The 25,156-nt window shown below is 39.8% G+C and overlaps 1 protein-coding gene across 13 annotated transcripts in view; it reads right to left on the bottom strand.

Moving 5' to 3' along the window:
• Positions 1-25,156, bottom strand: part of GRIP1 (glutamate receptor interacting protein 1) — a 334,393-nt gene that overhangs the window by 56,412 nt on the left and 252,825 nt on the right. For all 13 annotated transcript variants that reach the window (XM_069852618.1, XM_069852663.1, XM_069852679.1 and 10 more), the window contains 5 exons: positions 24,252-24,387; positions 23,160-23,305; positions 19,649-19,732; positions 18,728-18,803; positions 17,271-17,416 (listed from right to left, as the gene is read on the bottom strand). In XM_069852618.1, the coding sequence (XP_069708719.1) occupies positions 17,271-17,416; positions 18,728-18,803; positions 19,649-19,732; positions 23,160-23,305; positions 24,252-24,387 (588 nt within the window). The remainder of the gene's footprint in view (positions 1-17,270; positions 17,417-18,727; positions 18,804-19,648; positions 19,733-23,159; positions 23,306-24,251; positions 24,388-25,156) is intronic.

The following is a 25,156-nucleotide window of genomic DNA, read 5'->3' as shown; positions in this document are numbered from 1 at the left end:
GCTCAAGGGTCATCTCTACCAAGTCATACTGTCTCATACATTCATGATTAATTATTATTTGCACGTGTTAGTGACCTCTGCACACAAGCTAAGTGCAGTCTGTGCCTTGGAAAGCAGACTTGGGGTGTGCTTCTGCTAACATTGAAAGCAACAGACATGGTTTGGTTGAACAGGCAAGAGATTTCAGACTAGTCTAAACTCCTCCTCTGCAAAGCCTACTAGGTGAGTCTGAACCAGAAGAAAAGAAAAAAATTAAAGTAAACTCAACATCGCTATCCATAACAGATCATATGAATTTCTGATGCTACATATTCATACCATCAGCACTATTTTTCCCCAAAAATTATGGTTTCTTTTCAATAATCTCTGCTCTAGCAGATCTGTCTTATAAATAATTGGTGGATTGGCACTGGTATCAAATGCTGCCATGCAGAAAGTCAAGGCTGAGATCTGACCTTGATTATTTATACACTGAGGAGCAGAGTGAGAGTTTTGTAGCCCTGGTAGGTAACACTGGTAGGTAACAACTTTATTTACTGCCCTCTCTTTCTGCTCCAGCATTGCCCGAGCAGCAGTTCAGCAAACCCAGGTAAAAGAAACAGAGAAAGTAATTTAGGTAAATTGCCCTCAAATCCAGCACAGAAACCACGGTTCTGAACATAAGCTCTTTGATCCCACATTGTAAAAATAACCCGGGATTGCTTACCTGTTGCCTATGTATTTCCAGCTTTTCCGTTTCAATTGCTTGTTCCAAGAACATAGAAACAGTACTACTGGGACTATTCACACATTTAAAGTAAAAATCTCAATATCCCCTGTTCTCCATAGTATACATTTTCAGCAAAAACAAGTCCTCATGCTTCTTTTTCCAAAATTCCAACAAAAAAAAAAACCTCTAGAAACCCAAGCATTCCATAACTGACAGAGTCCCAGCAATGGCAAGCACATTCTTTCATCTGCTTCCTTAGTGGGCTGCCTGCCAGGTGGCTGCCAGGGTCACCCTTGGCAAGGTTCTTACGCGGATCCTCTTTTGCTGTAGGACAAACCATTTACCTCGTGCCAGAGCAGCTCCTGCTGCCAGGCTCACAGGGACTCCAGGTCTTCTCGTGCCCATGTCTGATGACTTTTCTTTTTGAAGATGTTCCAGTACTCATTTTTGTGGAAAGGAGAAACTGAAAAGCCTTTTCTTGGTATGTAACTTTTTCTTTTTTTTTTTTTTTTGACCAGTGAAAATCCACCCAAATTTACCTGACCTGTAAAGCCCTTGAAAAATTAGAGGCCTTGGTATTCAGAAGGCAGTTACTGCATTCAACGCTGCTGAGCTACCATAACAGTAAGACTGTGCTTATGCAAATTGTAAAAACCCAAATGAATTAGGAGTTGATTAAAATAATCAGAACATCAATATAAATAATTATAAAAAAAACCACATGCACATAAAAAATCCCTCAGAAGTGCCTGTTTTCAAACACAATGACATTAAGAGAAAAATATTATGGTCACCATGAGGGCACAAAGCATTTCAAACTTAATGAAGCTCAGAACGAATATTGCCTGGATGAACTTATTTTTACCTCCCTACTTTAATTAAACAACCACATATACTTCCTTCTTCAAGAGACTCATGGAAGGTGGATAGTGACTATTTATTGAATAGCAACACTTCCCAGTGTATAGATAAACAAATGAGTATCAAAGAAATGAAGGTTGAAAGCATTCATTAGTCCAGAGAGGACAATTTCAGATACCTATGCTGGGATTCACTGCACCAAAATGAAGGCATCGGTAGAGTAGACCTGAGGTAGCAACATCTGAGCTACAGGCCTAAACTCCCTCTAAAACCACCATAGAAAACTGACATTTAAAAATGTGTTCCACCTGCCCCACTTTAGGCATCTACACCAAGATGAGATGAGTTGTTCTTCAGAACATTTCTCGTAAGTGGGGTTCCCTAGGGCTCAGTGCTGGGTCCAGCCCTGTTCAATGTCTTCATCAATGACCTGGATGAAGGCATCGAGTGCACCCTTAGCAAGTTTGTGGACGACACGAAGCTGGGTGGAAGTGTTGATCTGCTGGAGGGTCGGGAGGCTCTGCAAAGGGATCTGAACAGGCTGGACCGCTGGGCAGAGTCCAATGGGATGAGGTTTAACAAGGCCAAATGCTGGGTCCTGCACTTGGGGCACAACAGCCCTGTGCAGTGCCACAGACTAGGAGAAGTCTGTCTAGAAAGCTGCCTGGAGGAGAGGGACCTGGGGGTGTTGGTTGACAGCGACTGAACATGAGCCAGCAGTGTGCCCAGGTGGCCAAGAAGGCCAATGGCATCTTGGCTTGGATCAGAAACGGCGTGACCAGCAGGTCCAGGGAGGTTATTCTCCCTCTGTACTCGGCAGTGGTGAGACCGCTCCTCGAATCCTGTGTTCAGTTCTGGGCCCCTCACCACAAGAAGGATGTTGAGGCTCTGGAGCGAGTCCAGAGAAGAGCAACAAAGCTGGTGAGGGGGCTGGAGAACAGGCCTTATGAGGAACGGCTGAGAGAGCTGGGGTTGTTTAGCCTGGAGAAGAGGAGGCTGAGGGGAGACCTCATTGCTCTCTACAACTACCCGAAAGGAGGTTGTAGAGAGGAGGGTGCTGGCCTCTTCTCCCAGGTGACAGGGAACAGGACAAGAGGGAATGGCCTCAAGCTCCGCCAGGGGAGATTTACGCTGGACATTAGGAAAAAATTTTTCACAGAACGGGTCCTTGGGCACTGGAACAGGCTGCCCAGGGAGGTGGTTGATTCACCTTCCCTGGAGGTGTTTAAGGCACGGGTGGACGAGGTGCTAAGGGGCATGGTTTAGGGTTTGATAGGAATGGTTGGACTTGATGATCCGGTGGGTCTCTTCCAACCTGGTGATTCTATGATTCTATGATTCACTTGACTGTTTTCCAGATCACTTAGTACTACACAGCAGGTGACTGATGAAGGAAAAATGTACGCCATCATTCCAATTAAAATCTGTATCATAACAGATGTGCTCCAAGGCATGTGAGTAAGGCTGCACGGGCAGCTTTAGTTCTTGTATTTCCCATCCCTGAAGAGCTGAACTGAAAGGAACTTTGCAAAGACAAGGGAAAAAACTTTCCCCAGTAAACACAAAATCTTTCGGAAAAGTCATCAGAAAATGCTGCTTCTGAGCGTGCAGAGATGTATCCCTTCAAAAATTTCCAAATGTGGCTAAGTCTGGGTGGATTTTTCACTGTGATAGGCAGAAGGGACTTCCCTGAAAAGGGCTTTCTCTCCCTTATTTGTACCTACTGAGTTGCATGTCTCTGCTGCAGTCCTTCCAAGAGATACATCTTTACAAAGGAAAGATACTCCAACGTTCTCCTCATAGGCAGAACAACTTTCTCTAAACTCTTTCCAGGAAATGGCAGAAGAATTTTGCCTGAAAATACTTAAAAAAAAAAATAATAATGCAGACTTAGGCAGTTACCAGTGGAAGGTAGAAGAAGGTCTCAAGAAAAACCCTTAGTGTAAAGTGCTGAAGTTTTCACTGTTCTTAAAATGATGGATATTAACCGTGAAGCAGTTTACAGAAGTCTCAAAAACGCCATTCCTCCTGTGAAGGGGGATCATAAAGGACGCATCCTTTCTTCTTCTCCTTTGCGGCTGTTTCCCAGTTTAAACATAGCAGCTGATACTTCTCCCACATTCCCTATCCAACTAGAGAACAGCAGAATGCACTGAGACAGACCGACGGCACAAATGCCTCCCATCATTTATAACATCAAATGATAAAATTCAAAATCTCTTCTGTGAAAGCCAAAAAGTAAATAAAATTAAATGCATTGTGGCTCTTCATCTCAGAGTTTCTCTAGCTTGCTTGAAGGTGGGGACTTTTGCTGTGATCTAGATCTAAATTGGGAACACCTATAAAATTTATCAAAAAACCAGTAATTTCATGCATGTGTCCTCTGCTCCCATGCTAATGCTGAAGTAGCAGAAGAGAAATAGCTTAGCAAAGTGGTGAAGAGAAAACTGGCCTGGCATGCTCTTTTTTTCATTAGCAGGCCAGATAGGACTTGAGTGGTAACTGGGTGCAATTAAACAGTGTAAACAGCACTATTTTTAAATAATCTACAATAGAGTTAGATTCTTGTAATACAGGTCTTTTCTGCAGTTCAGATTTGAGTTGGCTGTAGAACCCCTAAAATAGTTGCTGCTATGGAGGCAATGAAATGAAACATTGGCTTAGTGGTGCAAACAGGGCTTGAACTATAAGACTTCTACGCTGCCAGAAAACATTTGTTTATAAACTCAGTGTCCATTTGGTGAGAACTGAGGAGGGGGGCAAAGAAGCACAGTTCTGCTGTTTATTTCCCTATGACCAAAGCTCTTCAAACATAGGACAAGAGCTATATTTCTCTCCATTGGGGTCTGTTCTAAATCCCAGCTGAAATCAATGAGAGTCTTCCTACTGAATCAAACAGGCTTGGTCAAGGCCTTGCTGACTTCATGAAAGGCACCTGATGGGTGACCTAAGGATCCATAGTTCTTCTTCCTATCCTAAACCCTTCAGATGATAGCACACGGCAGCACTGCCATGGCTAGAGATCAGATGTAGCTTCACGTATAAGCAAAACCTGCTAAATTCATTGGAGATAAACACCTAGCACAGGATATTCAACAATCACAATAAACCCATATGTTTAGCTAAAAATACAATTTCAGGGTATTTAATACTTGAATTAAACATTTATTTTAAAATAAGGAAGTTAAATGTGAATAACAACAGCAAGTTATAAGTTGTTGGTGGCCACACTGAGCGAAAAAAATTGCAAGATAAATTGCAGGGAGAGTTTGTTTTAGATTTTCTTTGCAACTATGGGGGATGCTGTGCCAAAATCATATTAATGACAGAGGGGAAACCACAGGCTCAGTGTGTCTGCAGTCCAGGGTTTCGTTCTGTTTTTTTTTCTTTCTTTTTCTTTTCTCTTTTTCTAAATCCTTTAGATTTCAATTAAGAACTTGGGCAAGATGACCTGAATAAGCAATAGCTTTTGAATATAAAATAAAGGATAAAGCAAAACCCAAGTAGGAGTTTTAAAAGAAAGTGCTGAAGGATTTCCTCAGTAACGTAAAACAAGTCCCAAAGCTCTGCCTCAAGGTGTACATATTACCACCTTTTCATGTACATAACCTTTGGATTATCTGCCAGAAAAAAAGTGAAATAAGCCTGTAATTCAGAGGCAATAAGGGTTACAGATGCTTGTGTGTAATACCATAGGAAACCTTATCCTAGAAAGCCCTTTTTCTCATTAGCATCCCCATCTCTTTTCCCCCATTGTTTCTGTCTTTCCTCCCCAGAGCCTCATTGCCTCTGATGGCCTACAGCCAGTTTCATCTACTGGCAAAACCCTACTCTGCTCCCAGTTTCATGCAGGTAACCTGAGGGTCTGGGTCACCACATGACTTGACTGACTTTCAAGAAAGAGTGCTTTTATACTCCTGTGGGTTCTGCATGTAAAAATTCAATTTTATCAGCCGGGGAAGAAATACCTGGAGGCACATAAGAGGAAGGAAGAGACCTCAGCTTGCCACAGCTTTACCTGTAACTTTGGGAAGCTGTCATATCCTTCATTATTCATCCCTTCAGGAGGGCTCAGCTCTCTTTCTTTAGCTGCAGTGAGCCATGACTTTTGTGCTAGTGTCAGAACTGCAATTAAAGATGAAACTGGTGAACTGGCTAGCCAAGTACTCTTCATAAAACCACTGCCGCACTCCTTTTCCAAGAAGAAAACATGCATGATTTAAATGAAATCTGCAGTCAGGTGCTTGCCTTGGGCTTATTTTGGGTGCATGTTCAATTATCACAGAAACATTGTTTTGCTAGGGTCCTCCAGCATCTACATTGAAATAGCAACATGACCAATCAATAATAGCTATTGGAATATTCTGGCCAGTTTCCTTACAAATGAAAATCATGAGACTCACAGGTCAAACACCACTAATGTGAATCACCAATGAATTGATTAAACAAAAGAAAATTCCAATGATTTTTTGACTGAACATAGACTAATATAGAGCAATTTTTATCAATACTGTTTCCCCAAAACACTCTAGTAGATTCTGAGTTCATAGGCTATGAAATGATCTCTCGAAGTGAACAAAGCATGGTAATCATGTGTTTAGGAAAAAGATGCAAAGACAAGTTATTATGCGTGTTTAAAATTACTGTAGTGGAATGTGGTTGGAAAAGCAAATGCACAGAGAACATAACATTTCACTCAGTGTACAGCTAAGCAACATCATTGGAAGTATAATTCTGTGTAGCAAAATCATGTTGCAAGATGTGGCAATTAATTTGAGTAACTATGTTGATTTCAAGATAACCTCTTTCTGGTTAGATATTAATTTTTTTCCATACCCATGCTTCCAGCTTACAGGCATTAGAACTGTCTTCTCTGGGCAGTATATATCTCACAGGATCTGCTTCAGATCTTGTTCACACCTGTTTTGCACTGAACATCATTAACTGAGGCAGTTCATATTCAGGCAAAATACCTAAAAATATTTGTGCTTAAACCCTATCATTTTTTAGCTCAACTGTTCTGCAAAATGGTGAATGAACCTTGAACCTTAGTGTAAAGGGATGAAAATCTGACCTGCTGCATCCCAATTTAACCTCTTAGCTTATGCCCAGTACAAATGTTCCAGGAAATGATCTGACTGCCAGTCACAGTCTGGGTGTGTCATAATGATGAAAAAACATCCAGATGATGGAGTAGTTTGGTTCTAGATGTTTTAAACACCTTCCTCAGGGAAAGCCTTGGGAGACATTTAGTGTTTTCCTCTCTCTGGAGTGGAGCCGTTGCTGCTCCTGTTAGTTCCTTAGAGACAGGCCCTTTTAGAGACAGCTTCTGGGGTCACAGCCCAAGTTCTCTCTAATATAAAGACAACTGAATCTGTCCCTTATTCCTTAGTCTCCTGGATGACTGCAGTGCCACTAAACCATATCCAAGGCTGATTTCTTCTTTAATTGGATTTTTTTTCTGGTTACAGGGTTTCTCTTGCATTGAATTGCATGGCACATGCAGAAGATCCTTTAATCTCCCAGAAGCTTAATTATCATCCTCTTTGTAAAACTTTCACACCTGCACTCTGAATTTAAATACGTCAGCTACCTGCTCCTTTTTTTTTCAGACCAGCAAAAATCAGGATACTTTATTATCACTGTAGTCCGCTGTTGACCAGCATGCTAAGTAATAGGTAAACCAACTTACTGAAAGACCTCTTGACTAACTTCCAGCTGACCAGAGGTATAAGCATGTAGCAGAGATGGTGGTTCTCTTTCACACTGCATTTCACTGCACATCTGGATAGCCCTTGTGCAAAGTGGAAAGATTTGATTTCCCTTTTTCCTACCTTTTACTAAATAGATAGGAGGGTTATTTGCTCCTTCCCTCCACTTGCTTGGAGCTTGGATGGTGAATAGGAGAGGATGTTACAACAATCTCCTATTTCCATCGTTTGTTTTTAAACAGTTAGTAAAAGAAACACAATAGCTTATGGTTAATAGGCAGAGGCTGCCTCCATTTGAGGATGCACACCCTTGAATTAGCATGTAAGAAATTCAGACCACGTGCTTTGTGAAGAGATGGGAGGTTAGATTAGGAAGGCTCGACTTTAATGAATGCCCATCATTATATACATTAGACATATCAGACTGATTTTTTAATTGTACACTAGACTAAAAGCATCCAAGTACAGATTTTACCTTCTTGACAAGTCTTTGAAGACAAATTTGTCCATTATTCTCAGTACCCAGTAAGTAAAACACAGAATATTTTCATATAAGTGGAACTTGGAAGATAATACCTCACCCCCCTACAACTCTTTCCTAGTTATTTATGACAATAAAATTGTATTTTTATTTTTCTGTTACAGGGACATCTCATGTCACCTTTACAGTTTTTTTTCTCCCATAAAAAGCAATGTTTATTAAGCTATTTTTAATGAGGCCACGGTTTCAAAAGCACTAGAGAGAAATGTTAATTGGACCTGCTAGAGTCATTTGTAACTTATATGGTGCAGCTAAACTCCATTTATTTCTCTTTAGGGATGATCAAGAAGTTTGTAAAAAAAAAAAAAGAAGTATTTGTAAGATTTATGAAATCCTTGTAAAACACGACAACTCCTCCTTTCTGTAATTATCTACCAGCAACACAGCTATCAAACTGCAGCAACAAATCACAACTAGACACAGAAAAAAAATTTGAGACGGCAATGTGATTGCTTTGGCTGGGTTAGAGTTAATTTACTTCACAGTAGCTAGTATGGGTCTGGGTTTTGGATTTGTGCTGGAAACAGAGGTTTTCGTTACTGCTGTGCAGAACTTATACAGAGTCAAAGGCTTTTCTGCTGAAGCAGCTGGGGAGAATGGGACACAGCTGGGACAGCTGACCTTAACTGACCAAAAGGATATTCATAGAATCACAGAATCACCAGGTTGGAAGAGACCCACCAGATCATGGAGTCCAACCATTCCTAACAAACATTAAACCATGTCCTTCAGCACCTCGTCCACCCATGCCTTAAACACCTCCAGGGAAGGTGAATCAACCACCTCCCTGGGCAGCCTGTTCCAGTGCCCAAGGACCCTTTCTGTGAAGAATTTTTTCCTAATGTCCAGCCTGAACCTCCCCTGGCGGAGCTTGAGGCCATTCCCTCTTGTCCTGTCCCCTGTCACTTGGGAGAAGAGGCCAGCTCCCTCCTCTCCACAACGTCCTTTCAGGTAGTTATAGAGAGCAATGAGGTCTCCCCTCAGCCTCCTCTTCTCCAGGCTCCATACCATGTGATGTCATGCTCCGTATATAGAGCTGGGGGAAGAATAAGAAAGGAGGAGGGAGGGAAAGGAGAGTGTTTGGAGTAATGACATTTGTCTTCTCAAGCAACCACTACATGTGGTACCTGCTTTGCTGGAGATGGCTGAACACCTGCCTGCCAATGGGAAGTAGTGAATGAATTCCTGGTTTTACTTTGCTGGTGTACACAGCTTTTGCTTTACCTATTTAATTGTTTTTATCTCAACCTACAAATTTTCTTACGATTACCCTTCCACTACTCTCCCACATCCCACCTAGTGGGGGAAGAGAGAGTGGCTGCATGGGGTTTAGTCGTTGGCTGAGGTTAAACCATGACCGGCAAATATACCTGGGAATCGTAGAATTCTCTCATTAAAACATCTTGATTTAAACTGCTTACAACTTAAAACCTCGACACAGTTCTAACATCTTGGTGTGATTCTTTTCCTTACAATGGTTTCCTCTCCCAAGATGTAGTTTTTATCTTGCCTTAGTTATCTGAACTGAAACAGGTCAGCTGTGTCTGAAAGCATCATTAGGGAAAACCACACTGCCCCCGCACAGGAAATTCTGTAGGCCTTATATTGAAAAATCGTGTCTTCTCTGTGTCTTCATTACCTGACAGATCTGGCACAGAGAATTAAAACAAGAGTCAGGAGGAGGAAAGAGTAGAACATTTTAGACAAGAAGAGGAGGAACTGAGGTGAGAAGGTGATTGATCTGAAAAGTAGCTGCAGCGTAAGAAACTAGGGAATGGTTTACTAAGAGACAGAAACAGGAGAAAGGGCTAAAAGAGGACAAGCATGAAAATGGCAAAAGGCCTTTATGGAGGGAAATCAGCAATGTGAGAGAAATGTACTGGAAAATTACCTAAGCCTTCCTTACTTGGCAAAAGACAGAAGAAAAAACTGGGCTGTAAGGAGAGGGAATAGTATGTTGGGGATTCTAGAAAAGAAGACTCAAACTAGGTCTGTAAGAAAAGGAAATTCAAATAGCTGCTGGGAAAAAAAAAAGACAGTAATGCAGCTAGGAACAGGGTAACAACAAAGAATAGAGGAAAAATCATCACGCTTGCATGAAATGGACAGGAAGGAACATGGGATCCTGAACCTTCACAGTTCTCCACGATCAGCAAACACCTTTAAAACCTGCTGGTCACATGTCTCTCAAGTCTTTTCTGGGCCCCAGGAAGCACCTGTGTGCTGTGCTGGACAGCTAGTCTGATAACCTGGCTAACAGGGAGCTGACTGGTGGGCTTCATGGTTCTCACTCTTCTGAGGAACTATTTGGGCACAGACTTTGCGCTCTATGACTACCTGAAAGGAGGTTGTAGAGAAGAGGGTGCTGGCCTCTTCTCCCAAGTGACAGGGGACAGGACAAGAGGGAATGGCCTCAAGCTCCGCCAGGGGAGGTTCAGGCTGGACATTAGGAAAAAATTCTTCACAGAAAGGGTCATTGGGCACTGGAACAGGCTGCCCAGGGAGGTGGTTGAGTCACTTTCCCTGGAGGTGTTTAAGGCACAGGTGGACGAGGTGCTGAGGGGCATGGTTTAGTGTTTGATAGGAATGGTTGGACTCGATGATCCGGTGGGTCTCTTCCAACCTGGTTATTCTATGATTCTATGACTTAATGTCATATATAATTTTTTTTCCCTCTGATGAACCTAGGTAGTGGTACATGAAAACGTGTTAACACTGTTAAGGTTCTAAGCCCACACAAATATTGGGAAAGGACAAACTGACAGCTGCTTATGCAACACAGTGATACCACTAGATAGAGAAATACTATTTTCTTACAAGGCCTCATTCCACCCTCTTTCACTACTCAAAAGTCCTCATGATGAAACAACTGTCCTATCTACAAGACAAAGTCCTGTAAGTTTTGAAGGGGCTGGCAATGAATGATTTAGGTGGTAAATGTGTAAGGCATAAGGAGGGAACAGCAAGAAGGAGAAGGTCAGCATGGAGTAGTCACTTGAGTGCTGCTTTGAAGTATCAATTTCTTTTTCAGTCATAATTTCTGTAAAGGTTGAAAAAGACATTTAAACTATATTGCTCACTAATTGCAAGTATTTTCTTGTTTTGCTGTCAGCAGTCAGCAGCAGTATCTTTTCATCACACAAAGTACTAATGAATTTGCCAGCCCAAAATGCTGTGGGGTTTTTTTTAAATCATAACACCTATTTACACCTTAGGTTTCCATGCTACCCATTTATCTCAGAAAATGTTTAAAAGATATTTATCTTCCTTTTAAGTGGGGTAAACAGAGTTGATTAAAGCAGGTAAGCAAGCAGGAACTGATGCCTGACAGCTAGATATAAATCCTCTTACAGGCTCATGATGAGACACAGTGAGGTCATCACGTTCTGTTTAGTAGCAGCATGAGAGATGAAGGGTTAAAAGCAATAACCCCCAACTTGTTGGAAAAACACAGTCCTGAAAGCCAGAAAACTCATTGGCAGAAAAAAATCACAAGCCTCAGACTTCTCTGAAGGAAAAAGCCTTTATTTGTGCCAAGGATAAGTAATATCCTGAAACATATATCTTTCGCTAGATGAAATCCTAACAAGCTAGCACTACAGAGAGAAAACTTAGTTATTGAATACATCCACGCCTGACTGTCAGTTCATAGTAATGTCCCTGATGCAGGCATTTGGCACTGACAGCAGAAAACACAAACAGTGTGTTTGAAAACAAGGAACTTGTACAGTAAGATGAGAGACTAACATGCATAGCATGTGGATTTAAACATCTGCATGGTTTGCACAGCATGAATGTGAATCATGCATTGGCCTCCAGAAGAGACAAAAAATCCCACGTTTTACGTTGTGAGTGAATATTTCTGGAACTGTTAGAGAGAGAGAGATGTCTATGTCATCTTCTGCCTTAAGAAAGAGCCACTACGTTTGGAATGACCTTGGGGCACAGAGGTTTTCTCCTTGACATCTGCATATTGCCTGAAGCACTCAAACTGTGGCAGGAGAAGGGCCTCTGGAAATAACCACCAGGAAATTGATAACTTAGCATTCAGACAAAGATCTGGGCAGTGCCTTTGATAAGCCTGTGGTCACATATGGAAGACAGAAAGAAAATTCAAAATTAATAGCTGCATAAATAGATTATTATCACTCCTGCAGGTCTTATGCCTGCATTGCAAGCACACCTAGCTGGTCAGAGGCTAAGCAGAAAATCTCAATCCTGACATTTCCCAACGGGCATGCTCAACTTTTTGACTTCAAACATTGTCTTCTAGCATAATTTGTGTATGTGTTTGTGTAGCCGTATTTAAAGTAGGGTAATGCTTCAACTAAAACAGCGACTGTGACCTTTGCTTTACACATGAATTTTCATTCAATCTGTCTCTGAAGCAACATAAGAGAGGAAGTGTTCTTTAAAGGTTTAAGTAACTAATTCATATTTAGAATTTCAAGGGAACTCGGTCTGTTGCTCTGTGACAGCCAGGAGACCTGCAGTTGCAGTCAAACGCTAGAGTATGCTACCTATCCGTTCTGTCAAAGACTTGTAAGAGACAAAGGAAATGTTAATTTTAAGTTTACAAAGAAACAGTAGGATAAAGGCAGTGTGGAATCCTACAGGCTGCTTGACTTTCCTTTAACTTTCAAGGTCTTGCAACATTTATAAGGTTTATGAGGATCTTGAGTCTGTCCTTGCAATCTCTGGAGCTCCTGTTCCTTAGTCTTGTAAAACTTCATAGCTCTTAAAGGTCTCCACTGCTCTAGATAAGCTTGAGTAATACTGCTTTATGAAACTTAAGGGGCAGCCCATAAGTTTTGGGTTTTTTCCCCTATATTTCTTGTCTTACAGAAATTGCTGAAAGTCTACACTGGATCAGAGATTACCTTCTTGCCAGGTAGAATTACTGAAGGGTGAGGCACATTTCTTTAAATGTATTCTTATAAAATACTTACAGTATTTTGGTTTTGGTTGACTGATTGGTTTGGGCAAATTGCTTGGACAGTTTTTGTTAAACTGCTGTCAGATTTACTAGGAAATGACTGCATGAATAATTCCCTTTCTAGAAAGTTCTATCAGTGGTAGACATTGAGTTCAGAAAATTCAGGGTGATGGTCTAGCTAAAGGTGGCCAGTTAGTTCTATGTCCAGGTGACTCTGGTAACTTGGGACTATGAAACAAGCTGACCATAACTGTTTTGCAGAGAACAGTTACAGGGTGCCAGACTCCAGCAAATCTATTCTGGCTCAAATAAGTGTCAGACCTGCTAAAGAAGCCAGAGAAACATGGAATTCGAATGTGCAAGACATTCCTTCATTCCTGAAGACCATAGAGTAGCTTGAACTAAGAAACACTCAGTGAAGAGATGCGAGAGAAAGATGTCTCTCAGATGAAAATAGCTAACAAAAGCTTACTTTTGTGCCAAACAGCTAATAGTTCTCTTTAACCACAGTATCCCTGATTCAAAGATTAACTCAGCAACAATATCCAAGATTTAAAAAGCAGATTACATAAAAATATTATAGGTCAGAATTTAAACTCAGAGTAGCCACTGAACTTTTCTGAATGCTCCCTTTCAGAGTAAACGTGGAAGACTACCCAAGCAGATGTAACCCCAATTACAGAGACAACAGAGAACCCAGTAGCATCACAGCAGATTTTGGAAAACCTAAAGCAAAACTGCACTTGCTGTGTTTCCAAATAAATGTAGCGATACATTTTTCTTTCCTATTTGAGACAGGGGCAGTGTTTGCAGGGGCTCTGTTTGCAGCCTGTTAGTACCATTGCCTTCTAATCCTCATTTGCACTCTAACTCAGGATGCCTGGCCTAGAGCTTTCAAGCTATGAGCAGCTCGTTAGGACACTTCACCCAGCCCACTGCCAAACAGTGAGAACTTCAGTCTTCTCAGCCTAACTTTATAGCTTGGTATTAGTATTTGCTGTTTGGTTGCCACAGGAAATGATTCAGGCTGCAAAATTATTATGGTAGTGGTAGCAACTCACTGATAGCCACCACCCTGCCTCTGCTCCTTCCTCTCCACAACACGAGGGTCACTGGTGTAGTCATACAGCACAGAGAACTGCAATATTCAGATCTCTCCCACCACTGGGTGAAAACAAGATGATTCACATGACTATAAAGATTCAATACTTCAGGTCTAAGGACAACAAAGAAAAGTGATAAAGCTCACAAAGCTTATACTACTTCCACACAGCTGCGTGTAAGGCAAGTCACCATATCCATCTATCCTGCTACCACTGAAGCACAGCATTATTAAAGCTTCACAAAATTAAAAAATGCAAGTAATTTCCTCTAAATTCAACAAGGCGTGTAAGCAACCACACTGCTACATGATTGGAGGAGGTGTTTTGGAAAAAAAGAAAGACATTGGAAAGACTGCTACCTCCACAACTTCAAATGTAACTTTTATCAGGTTATAAAATATGTTCACAGAAACTATGTTTTTTTGTTTTCAGCAGGGATTACCTTGGTACTTCCAAACTCCTGCTATTTCAAAGTCTCTTTGAAACTATACAGCAGCATACTCCACAGACCAACCTGGAAACATTTCCAGCAGAAAAAAATATCCAACATGCTAACAATACCTCTTCCAAGAAGCTGAATTGACAAGTTTATTTCCTAGGACCCAGTTGAGCAGGATACTTCAGAATTTATTTCAGCAAGTACAAGTGTAATCTGAGAATTCAGGGAGGCTAGCCATATCTCCAACATTACATCCACACTTAATTACCCTGTACAGAACCCTTTGGTGCTTTTTTTACTCCAGTTTGTCTGTGTTCCAGAAACAATCAAAATGTACAAGCTTCCCAGGTGACCTCTTGAAGATTTCTAGTGAAGGAACTAAACTTTGAGAAATATAGCACCTTTGAAAGAACTTATGCTTACAGGAGTATAAAAATTCAGTTACACACTGCAGGACTGTAGCTGAAAAATAGTTTGGGATTATTTTCCTCATCTAGTGTAACCTTTTCAAATCAAGTTCCAATTTCATGCTATCAGAATACATTTTATGGCTCTTTCCAGTTCTGGTCACATGGAATACTACTTTTCAGGATGTAACCACCTGCTAACAGAAGAGAAAATATTAAAGCAAGTAATGGTACAATCATATCTATAGGATTAAGATATTCTACTGAAAATTTATACCAGAAGAGCCCTAGAAAATGCACTGGACTTTTGGATTGCTGCTCCTTCTCAGCAGACTAACCAACTAAACTAGTTCCAAGCATCAGTTATTAATAAGCCACCTTATTCAATGCTCTTCCTCTTGTTTCAGTGTATTTTCATATTCACATCAGCTCTAAGATGGTGTTACAAATAGCTTGCCGTGACAGTAACAAAGGAGCTGGGGAACAAAGTTAACATTTCTATAATTCCTAAATTTCTCTTCATGGCTCATAGTCTTCCTTTCACATCTTCCCAACTTTGACTTCACTGCTCTTGAGCAGAAGTAAGTGAAGATTGAAATCAGCATGGTTTTCATAAACCAGGAATCGATGCATTAGGATGTGTGATTTCCAGCCTTTGCACCATGCCCATAACAGAACAGCAAGAAGTAAAGAAAGCTTCCCAACAGAATTTTTCACACCACTGCCAGAAAACTATGCAGGACATACAAACTGGAAAAAATCAAAACCTACTAGGGACAAGATAAAACCTAACAAAATCATAATGCATTAGAAAGAGAGCCTAGTGGATCCCTCCTTATTTCTTCCTGCAGACACTGCAGGACTACCATCCCATACATTTCCCAGTGTCCGATTCCCTTTTCGTTTCTTCTTTCTGACTCCTCAAGTCTCAAGTTCTTCTACCTTCCTATGTTTCCATAAGATAACACATTCATTGCCAGGAAGACAGGAATAATAAATCCAGATTTGTTAGTGAGAACAAATGGAGATAGCACAGTTTATTTGGAGAGAGAATGACATGAAGAGATTGACTGGTAGGTACTGCTTGTACAGTTACAAGCTTGCAATTTCTAACCAAGATCTGTACGCTCCTGCACTGAGCTCTATCCAGATAACATGGAAAAGAAGACTCCTGCCTTAAACAACCTGCAATTTAGAACACAACAGAGCTTCTCATCTTGTGTTTTTGTCCTCATGCTAACCTGCAAAGACTTCTAGAAGATCCTCAGTGAAAATGAAGCTGGTTCCCTGGAGTATAAAGAAGAATGGAGATAGAAGTTTTCCCTGACATGAAAGCCTTGCTGGGAGCTTCATCTGTGTAAAGCTACGAGTTCTTTATTTTCCAACGAAATCTCACTCTTAGAATATAGAATCATAAAGAATATGGATTAAACTGTGATGATTGATAGATTTTGGTCATCTGTCATCTTCCAAAGAAAAAGAAGAAATAAATGACAACACTTAAGTTCTAGTTCTCTTTCGGTTAAAGATTGCTTGCATTTCTATTTTCTACATGGGGATTTCCTACCCACATGCTGAGCTGTCTGTACCTTTTCAGATACGAACCTTGTGTGACAGTCCAGCGGGCCTGCCAGACACTGTACAAACCTATCACTCTATTCTTGATAGTTAAGGAAACAGAAAGATTTATTATAATAAAAAAATAAATCTGTGTCTTGGAGAACAAAGAGGGAAGTCCCAGAATAAACAAATACCTGGTATTATTATTCTATGTATTAATCTTTTCAAAGGCTTTGAAGTTTGACAGTGCTATTTCACAAATTCCTATGAGGCCACATTACTGCTAGGCTAGAAATCTGGCTGTGGAACTGAGAAGAAAAAGAAGAGAAAGATCCCCAAACAGAGAAGAAATATTCAGTGTGACTGGTAGTATTTCTATTTCTTGATGCCATGAATTTTCTGCATCTTGCAAAAATGGAGGTAATATGACAACTACCCAAACAAATGGAAATAACTCAATCCCAAATCCTTGACTTTCCAAAAAAACCTCCTGTATCTTCAGTGAGTTCAATCAAAGTTTGTTTAAAGCGTAAGCTCATTTTTCAAAACAAAATTTGCCACCTCTGCATTTCTTAAAAAGTTTTCTCTTCCCTGTTCTTTTCTATGTGGTGGTTTTGTGACTTTTTAATAATGCCTTGGCCATCTAGCAGCACAGGCAAAAGACAAAAGAATTCCTCTTAGAGCAAGTAAACCCCTCTTTTGTGTGACATAGAAGTGCTTACACTTCATTAACCTTTATTATAAACTAGTGACTGGAAAAGTTACTTTGCTACAATCTACACTATGGTTTCACTCTGCAAACCATGAAATGTCAGAATGCTAAATTACAGTAAAATACTGCTCACCTCCTTATGAACCTGAAATTAATGATACGATGCAGAAGGGAACAGCAGTGCTACTAAGAGCGTAACAGGTCACAATCACTTCTAAAATAGCTCATCAAGAACAGGCAGCAAAACATCACAGATATTCGCCAGAACTAAAGCCCCACTTCTCAACCTACCCATCACTGAGACGTCGTATTCAACCAGCAGAGTCGCCTCCTGTCCACATTGTTTGAGAATACTCATGGCTTCAGCATGTGTGGTTCCCAGCAGTCGGATACCATCAACACTCAGAAGCCTGTCCCCGGGTTTGATTGTGCCCTCTCTGAAGGAAGAGTAAACGAATGATCTTCATTAATAGAAGAAAAATTAATTTGGAGATAATACCATTTTTATGTAAAGTGATTCCCTCTCACCCTCCCTGATATCCACATCTCTTTCCTTAATATTTAACATTTACTTTGACAGTGAGAACATGCAGAGGGCTCAGAGGAAAGGGAAGAGCTTTAATTGTAAAGTCAGCAACTGGAAAATGGCTTAACGCATAGCTAAATAATCAAGTCATGTTAAATTGCAACTAGGTATAACTTCTGCTTCAACATATGCTTTCTTTCTGCCTTATCCACACAACTCCTGTTTCACTTGTAAACACCTCCTTCCCTGATACTTTCTTAAAAATAAATACGAGGTGCAAAGATGTGGGTGAAGAAACAAGTTGCAAAATACGTATGCCCATTTTTCTTTTCTTCTTACCTAAAAATAATTTGGCTATAAATATACACTGCCTCGCAGGTGTATCTTGTAACATAGTCAGAAATATAATAGAAAATAAAATACTAACGTTGTCAGCCCAAGAATGAGGGAGAAAAACAAGGAAGCAAGGAAGATGAGGGTGAGAAGCAAGGGAGGGACAAGAGAAAAGCTCTCTTGAAATGTTTGCTTCTCAATTCATGTTTCCAAGGTCTGAAATGTCAACATAAGCTCCAGAAAATCGGTCTGCTTTAAATAAATTGCCCTTTAAATTTCTCTAATGGTTTAAGGACACAAATGTCTTTTTTGAATATGTAATTCATACATACAAATAAAGTGAATATTTTTTATTTATACACATACATGATAGTATTACATACAAATAAGTTCATCAGGATCAAACATGAATCTCTACTCAGAATTTGCCCAGGTCAAGCTATATGTGAACTCACATGCAGATATGTACAAATGTCTTAAAATAACAACAGCATCCAACACACGACAGTATTTTTCTGAAGAGAAAAAGATTGTGGTGTTAGATATAAAAAACATAATTAAGACCTACACCAGTTGTCTGAAGGCTGCAAAACCCTCCATGCTCTGACCTCTTGTAGGCACTTGTTCTACTTATTTCAGTTTGATTTTTTGAAAGTGGGAAATGGGAAAGTCTTGAAATGTGGAACATATTAAAGTTCACACAGACCATGATATGCCAAGCCTCTGTGCCTATTACTGTTATTATCATTACAATTAAATGCGTAAACCATGAATTTCAAAGGAAGAGGTTTGAATATATCTACTTCACTCTAATTCTAACTTCTGTCCCAAATAATTCATCTTTCTCCATTTCTCTTTCACATGCGCTCCAAAGAATGATGAATTGTACCTGTCAGCAGGCCCTCCAGGTCTAACACATGTTATTACAACAGGACGAGATTTATTTCTGTCATCATGTGCTCCACCTAGAAAGAGAAAAGTGAGAGAAAGCACACATTCATTTTATGCTTTTTATGAAAACTCATTTCCAAGAGGCAAGTCTAAATCTTTCAGCAGACACACTTACAGATGGGCTAAAAAGATAAAAAAATAATCAAGCCATTAATTTGAATATCCACTGAATTTTATCTTAAATAAAATCAAACTACTGTATAGTATAGATGATACTTTACAAAATATTTCTGCAGAAGGATTCTTAATAGGTATATATCCTTTTCTTAGAACCTTAACCCCGCAAATCTGATCTCAATGTAAAAACTTACTGTTCTGCAATGTTTGCTGCACAGAGTAAAAAACATCCCTATTTCACATATACTCAGAATAATAAGTAGCCACTACAGAATTTATATATTAAATAAACCCCCCTGTTTTCTCTGAAGAAACTACTAATTTATTATTGGGGTATATTATTTAACAGCTGCATGTTTTTTTCTGTTCTCCAAATCAGTGATAGCACTTCTGTTGTGCAATTCAGACTATTAATCAGATTTCGTACCTCATTTATACAAATACTATATGCATGTCTTTTTTAAGAACTATAATCTTCCTGCTGATTTCTGTGGTAGCAGAATCTAGTCTCACATGAAAGGAAGGTTATCATATTCTTGGCATGGCTCATTAAATGTTGTTCTTTAATAAACAAAAATTAGAGCAGTTCATAAAAGCAGTACATCAAAGTATGGAAAAAGTAATACATAAATCACAGTTACAAATTGTAAACATAAATCTTGAAAAGATTTCTTATGCCATAAGAACTTATGGCTTCTTTTCTGATTTAAAAAATACAGACAGTTGAAATTTAATAACTCACCTCTTATTACAAATCCGAAAGTGTTCCCCTCTTTATGTAAAGTAACTTCCACAGTTCTAAAGATGAGACCTGATCCTTGTACAGCTAAAAGAAAACGAAAAAATAGATTCCAAAACTACATTACCATAATTTTTTAATTAAACAGATAGATTTGCACCTTTTCCAATTTAAGCTAGCTATTGGAAAGACTTCACTACAGAACAGTCAGATAAAAGACCTGTAATTAAATATAATTCATCCTCTTTTTGAGAGAATTTTGGGACAGATATTTCGCAAATTGCCAGTAGTTTGGAAATAGCGCCATAAATGCATGTAAGATATAGGGAATTTGAGCCTTACTGTTTAAATTGTGGCATAATTTTACTTCTTCAACAAGTAAAGAAGAGAGTTGGAAAAGGTGAAAATACACAGACACACACAAAAATGGCAAATTAAATTCTTAAAGCTACCTATGCAACTGGTTGTTCAACAATGAAAACATTTATTTCTACTACTTGAAGTCAAGACACCCAGGATTGTAGGGTGTATCTCTAATCTCAGATTGCTAGATTAAGATGAAAAAGTTATTCTGTATCATAAGGATTTGTTACTTTTTTCCTTTTTAAAAATGTAACATGCTCTCTTCTTATTGGTGAGTGAGTAAAATATCTTTGACTTCTAGTCGGGTTAGGTTTTCCTCTGTAAGCACTAGAGAGTGGTGCACGGTTGAGTTAGGAGTTGAGCAGCCTAATGCACAAACCAACACATTTGGGTGTGGTAATCCATTTTATGGAATGTGAAACCACTGCTGTTAAGTGACCAAAAGCCAGCTTACCATTAGCTCTTACAGTAAAAACTTTGATAGGGTGTAAGAACTCCCTTTTCCAAAGGGAAATGGACACTGGGCAAAATTACATGCATGCATATTTCCCAGCTTCCAGTAAGATACTGCAAACAGCACAACACATATAAGGATTAAAAAACTCCCCCTACAAAATAAATGTTCCATGAGCAGCAGAACTAATGAAAACTTATGTCCTTTAGTGCTCAATCCTGCAATATTCAGTTTCCCCATCCATTGTTTGGATAGCCTGAGGAGGCAATGGACACCACAGGCTACACAGCTGGAGAAGTGTATGCTGCTGGCCACAAGAGGCCTCAAGAAGTGTTGTCTCCTCTGCACTGCATGCCTCTCTGAGAACTCCCTGGATTGGGGACTTGCTTAAGTGTCTATTTCCATGAAACATAGTGTAACGTACTTTTCTTTTGGAATCTCTCAATTCTCTGTTAAAAAGGTTACTGCAGGAAACCAGAATAACCCACTGAAACCACAGATATCTCATTTCCTTAGGAAAATAGGTGAAAGATGGCCCTCCAAAGCATTGCTTTGTATTGCAATAGTTCCTATCACAGCTTGAAGATGAATCACGCTACTGAAGTCTACATGGTTGGTTCCTTTTCAGCTAGAAACGTTTTACTGCCCCAAATGTAATGATTACAGGGAGAAGACGACAACTTTTGCCTTCATTCCTACCAACTGAATGTGGTCCAGCACGTAGTGAGCTGAATCGAGGCTTCCTAGTCTGTTTGGTGTGGCTTGTAACCTCCACTGGGGACACACAAAGCCTGTAGTTCAGCAGAGAGGAACAGCATGCAGTGTCCTTCCACTTGGACAACAACCGCTCAGGTGGCTGCCCTTCCACCCCAGCCACAGTCTGGGAGGAGTAAGACGTCTTTAACCTTTAGCAACAACAAAAGGTAGATGCAAGGAAGGCGTGGCTCACATTCTAGTTTAAAACTTTGAGGTGGCTCATGCTGAAAAGAGCAGCTGGATGCTCCCGCTGTGAACATTGCCAGACAGGGTAGGAAGTACTAGGGAGAGTGGGATTACTAGTGAGCAGCCAGATTTAATCCACCATCATTAAAGCACTGACATTTCCCCACTCTGAAACCACGACAGTCCTTTCTCTGAGGGGACACCCGTGAGAACAACAGTAGAATTTCATTATGTATGAGGCAGGGAAGGAGGTGCCAGGACTTCACCACGTGACCTATAAGAAAACTTCAGCTAATGAAAGCACTGTGCCTAGCTTGTTCATTAGAAGCTAACAAGCTAGGAACAACTACACAGCTAATTATTTCCAACTTTATTAGCAATGCTTGTGTGATGGTGTCAGAAAAACCCCTAACGATTGCTACTGTGATTCATCACATCAAAATCCTTTTTCAGTGGACAAGAGTGGCAAAAGTGGGTGAAATGGAAGGAAGCCCACTTGAATAAGTGCAAAGCAACACTCATAAAACAACTAGATCTCCAGCAAAATAATTCTGAACTCAGCTGACTTCTTTAACTCACATACTGTGCTTTTGAACATGAAGTTCCCTTACCACAACCCAACATTCATCAACAGAGAATGTTCAAAACATATTAAGGTGGTTGTCATGAGGTCATAAAAGCAGCCAAATATGTAATTAGACTAACTCTTCAGCTGCTAGGAAGCAGTGAGGAATTCATCCTTTTCCGAGCATCAAAGGGAGTGATGGATTTTTTGGCTTCTGTTGCGATGAAAGTCTTTATTTAAGGAGACAAGAGCTTCCTAGATGGCTCTGCAGGGTTTTCTGGCCAAACACCAGCAAACCATATCTTCTCCACTCCAGTGAGCAGAATGAAGGAGGACACGCTCTTTTAAAGGTACGGCTGGTGTAATCCCCCTTAGTGCCAGGCAGCCACCTGCCACTCATTCCTTCACTTTAGGTCCCAGGTTTCCAACTCAGCACTACTCTAGATTTCACTTCATATCCGACAGCCTCAATTCCCACTGATTTTCTTGTACAGGCACACAGTCACAGACATAGGAAAAAAAGAAAAAGCACAGATGAAGCAAGGAAGATGTTCAGTAGCACTATGTGACTACAGTGTCAGCATAACCTTGTATCTTGAAGACAATCGTGCTCCGTGAGAAGCCCTTGTTTCAGTCACAGAACTCTTTCAGCTTTATGTATCCCCATAGCCTACCCCATTGGGTCTTCTGCTCTAGAGACAAGATGTTGCTTAAACGTGATGTCAGAAAAGACTGGAAAAGTCCTAAAGGATGTTATTTATCTAGGAGAGAGGGAGGGTGCTGCAAGCAGAGAGAAGGCAGAAAAAGGCAAAGGCAGAACTTGCAGTTATTCATTGGTCTCATCTCAGAAGAACTCATTATAACAAGAAGGATTCTCTTGCCCTGGAATGTATTTAATTTAATTCCCAGTATTCAAAACTGTAAACAAATGAGTAAAAGCAACAGTGGAGGTTGACAACTTTGCTCTGCTATTGGCTGGATTTATGCTTCTGAAACACCTGAGCATCTCTAAGACCATCTCACCCTGTACTGCCAGTTCTTTCATACTGCTTCCACACTCTGTGATAAATCAGAAGGAAAAAAAAAAAGAAAATAGCCACTATAAAAAATTAAGATCACCAACCATGGCCATCTCACTGCTGACAACACATCTGCTATTTTGCATTTCAGTTTGCTCTGCTATTACTTACAGACTGGAGGCAGCTCATATTCCACTTCTAAAACAACCCTTTCGCCAACATTCTTGAGCAGGCTGATGATCTCATCATGGCGAAATTTGGTCAAGTTGATTCCATTCACAGACTTGATGTAGTCACCTACATCCAGCTGGTCACTCCTACGAAAAATACATATTCCTTTTGTTAAGGACAGATTTGCTGGCCCAAACTAACTAAATCCTTTAAATAACTGTAGGGTGATGGTAACAAATAATTTTTCCATTCTAGATTGAAACAAGTTGATCTTTCAGAAAGTGGCATATTAAGATCTTAATCTAGCTTGGCTTGTTAAATATTAAAAGATGAACATTGTTGCATTATTAATTTCTGATGTACAAAATGAGCTGTACAATAAAAGAGCTGGATGATTTGACAGGTTTGGGCACAAGAGCTGGGAAAACATCTTTGTCATGTCCCCATCTTTCTCTCTCTCCTTAGGAAGCTTCCAAAACTATTGATAGTTTTTGATAGTAGTTCCCTTCACAGATAACCTCACAGGAGACAGGCCACAGACCAAAAGCCTATGTTCTGCTCAGTTACTTGGAATTATGTAGCTTAACCTTTTCCTTTTGACTTGTTTCACTTATGTATAGCAGCTTTTTTTGTTTCCACTGTAGTAGTAAGCACGGCACCTATCATTTTACTCTTTCTAATCTTAAAACCAGCTGAAGAATATTTTTTTAAAAAAAATTAAATTACAGTAGTAGTAGATTTACTTTTTCCATTTCATTTTTTCCCCACCAGTATTTTATGCTTCTTCTCTCAAATTTTTGTTAAAGGACAGAAAAAAAAAAAATAGAGAAATGAAATGCATAGAATTTAGGAGAAACTTAATGAGTCTTATGACAACTTTAAAATATCTCATTGGTATTTCTAGCTTTTGTCAGAGTAGCCTTGAGGGAAGGGGGGGACCAGCTGCTGCCATTTCTCTGAGCTTCTCTGGTCTGATGGGCTGCTATTATAGATGCATCTAGTCACATATTTGTTAGTGACCTTTCTGATGTGGTATGTATTTCTGAAGCAATCACATCTTATAATGCATTTTGTGGCTTGAGATGTGGTTACCTAGCAGCGATTCCTCCTTGACGAAGGTTAGATACTCTTGGTTTCCCATCCTTGTCGATCCCACCCGATACTGTAAGCCCTAGGGTGGTGCCTTCTTTTTTCATTAATTCAACTATCGTTGAGCCCTTGAATTCCTCTGTTGAAAGAAAATTATTGGCATTATTAAAACTTAAGTGATAACACAGATGTTGCCTTTCTAAAATGCCATCTACTTTCCACAAAAATCACTGGGTATGTTAATAAGAAATAATGCGTTCATTTGGAGATTCTTTATGTTACAATTCACAAGTCCTGTCTGCAAGGCTTTGCATACAGATAAGTCTGAGACATATGTTCTGTAAAAGGTTATTAAAACAAAACCAATGGGCTAGTACACTATACAGAAACAATAAATACAGAGTCTGGCAACACTTAAAACTAAAGGTAGTTGTTTCACATGTTTAAAAGCTATCTTTTCTCATTTTCTGCTTTCTCCCTTTGAACCCTATGTTTCATAAAGTACTTCCACCGGTTAACTAAATAGAAGGGCAAAAGGACACAACAACATAACCATACTAGAAAATTTTAGAACCAGACTCATTTTGAGGCCACTAGTAGATGTCAGTGTTAATCAAAACAATTGAACATAATGAGAATCCAGATGGAGATGGAATACATCAGATCTTAACAGCTTTATTTCTTATTCAGACACAAACAGATCTCCACTATAATTTTGTGAAATCTCTGCAGAACACGCATAAAGTAAGTGAAAGACTTTCATAGTTACAGTTTTATATACAATTTCCCTCACGTGCTGCATAGGACAACCCCCCTCTTGCACTTCGCCCATTTAGCATTCTGAGGAAATGCCACGTTAATCTCACAGACCTCCACAAATGCAGGTCGTCTATAATGGAAAGCCTTGA

Source organism: Phaenicophaeus curvirostris, chromosome 1 (assembly GCF_032191515.1).
Source record: "Phaenicophaeus curvirostris isolate KB17595 chromosome 1, BPBGC_Pcur_1.0, whole genome shotgun sequence".
In the NCBI taxonomy this organism is placed as follows: domain Eukaryota; kingdom Metazoa; phylum Chordata; class Aves; order Cuculiformes; family Cuculidae; genus Phaenicophaeus; species Phaenicophaeus curvirostris.
This window is presented reverse-complemented; position numbering and strand designations above follow the sequence as displayed.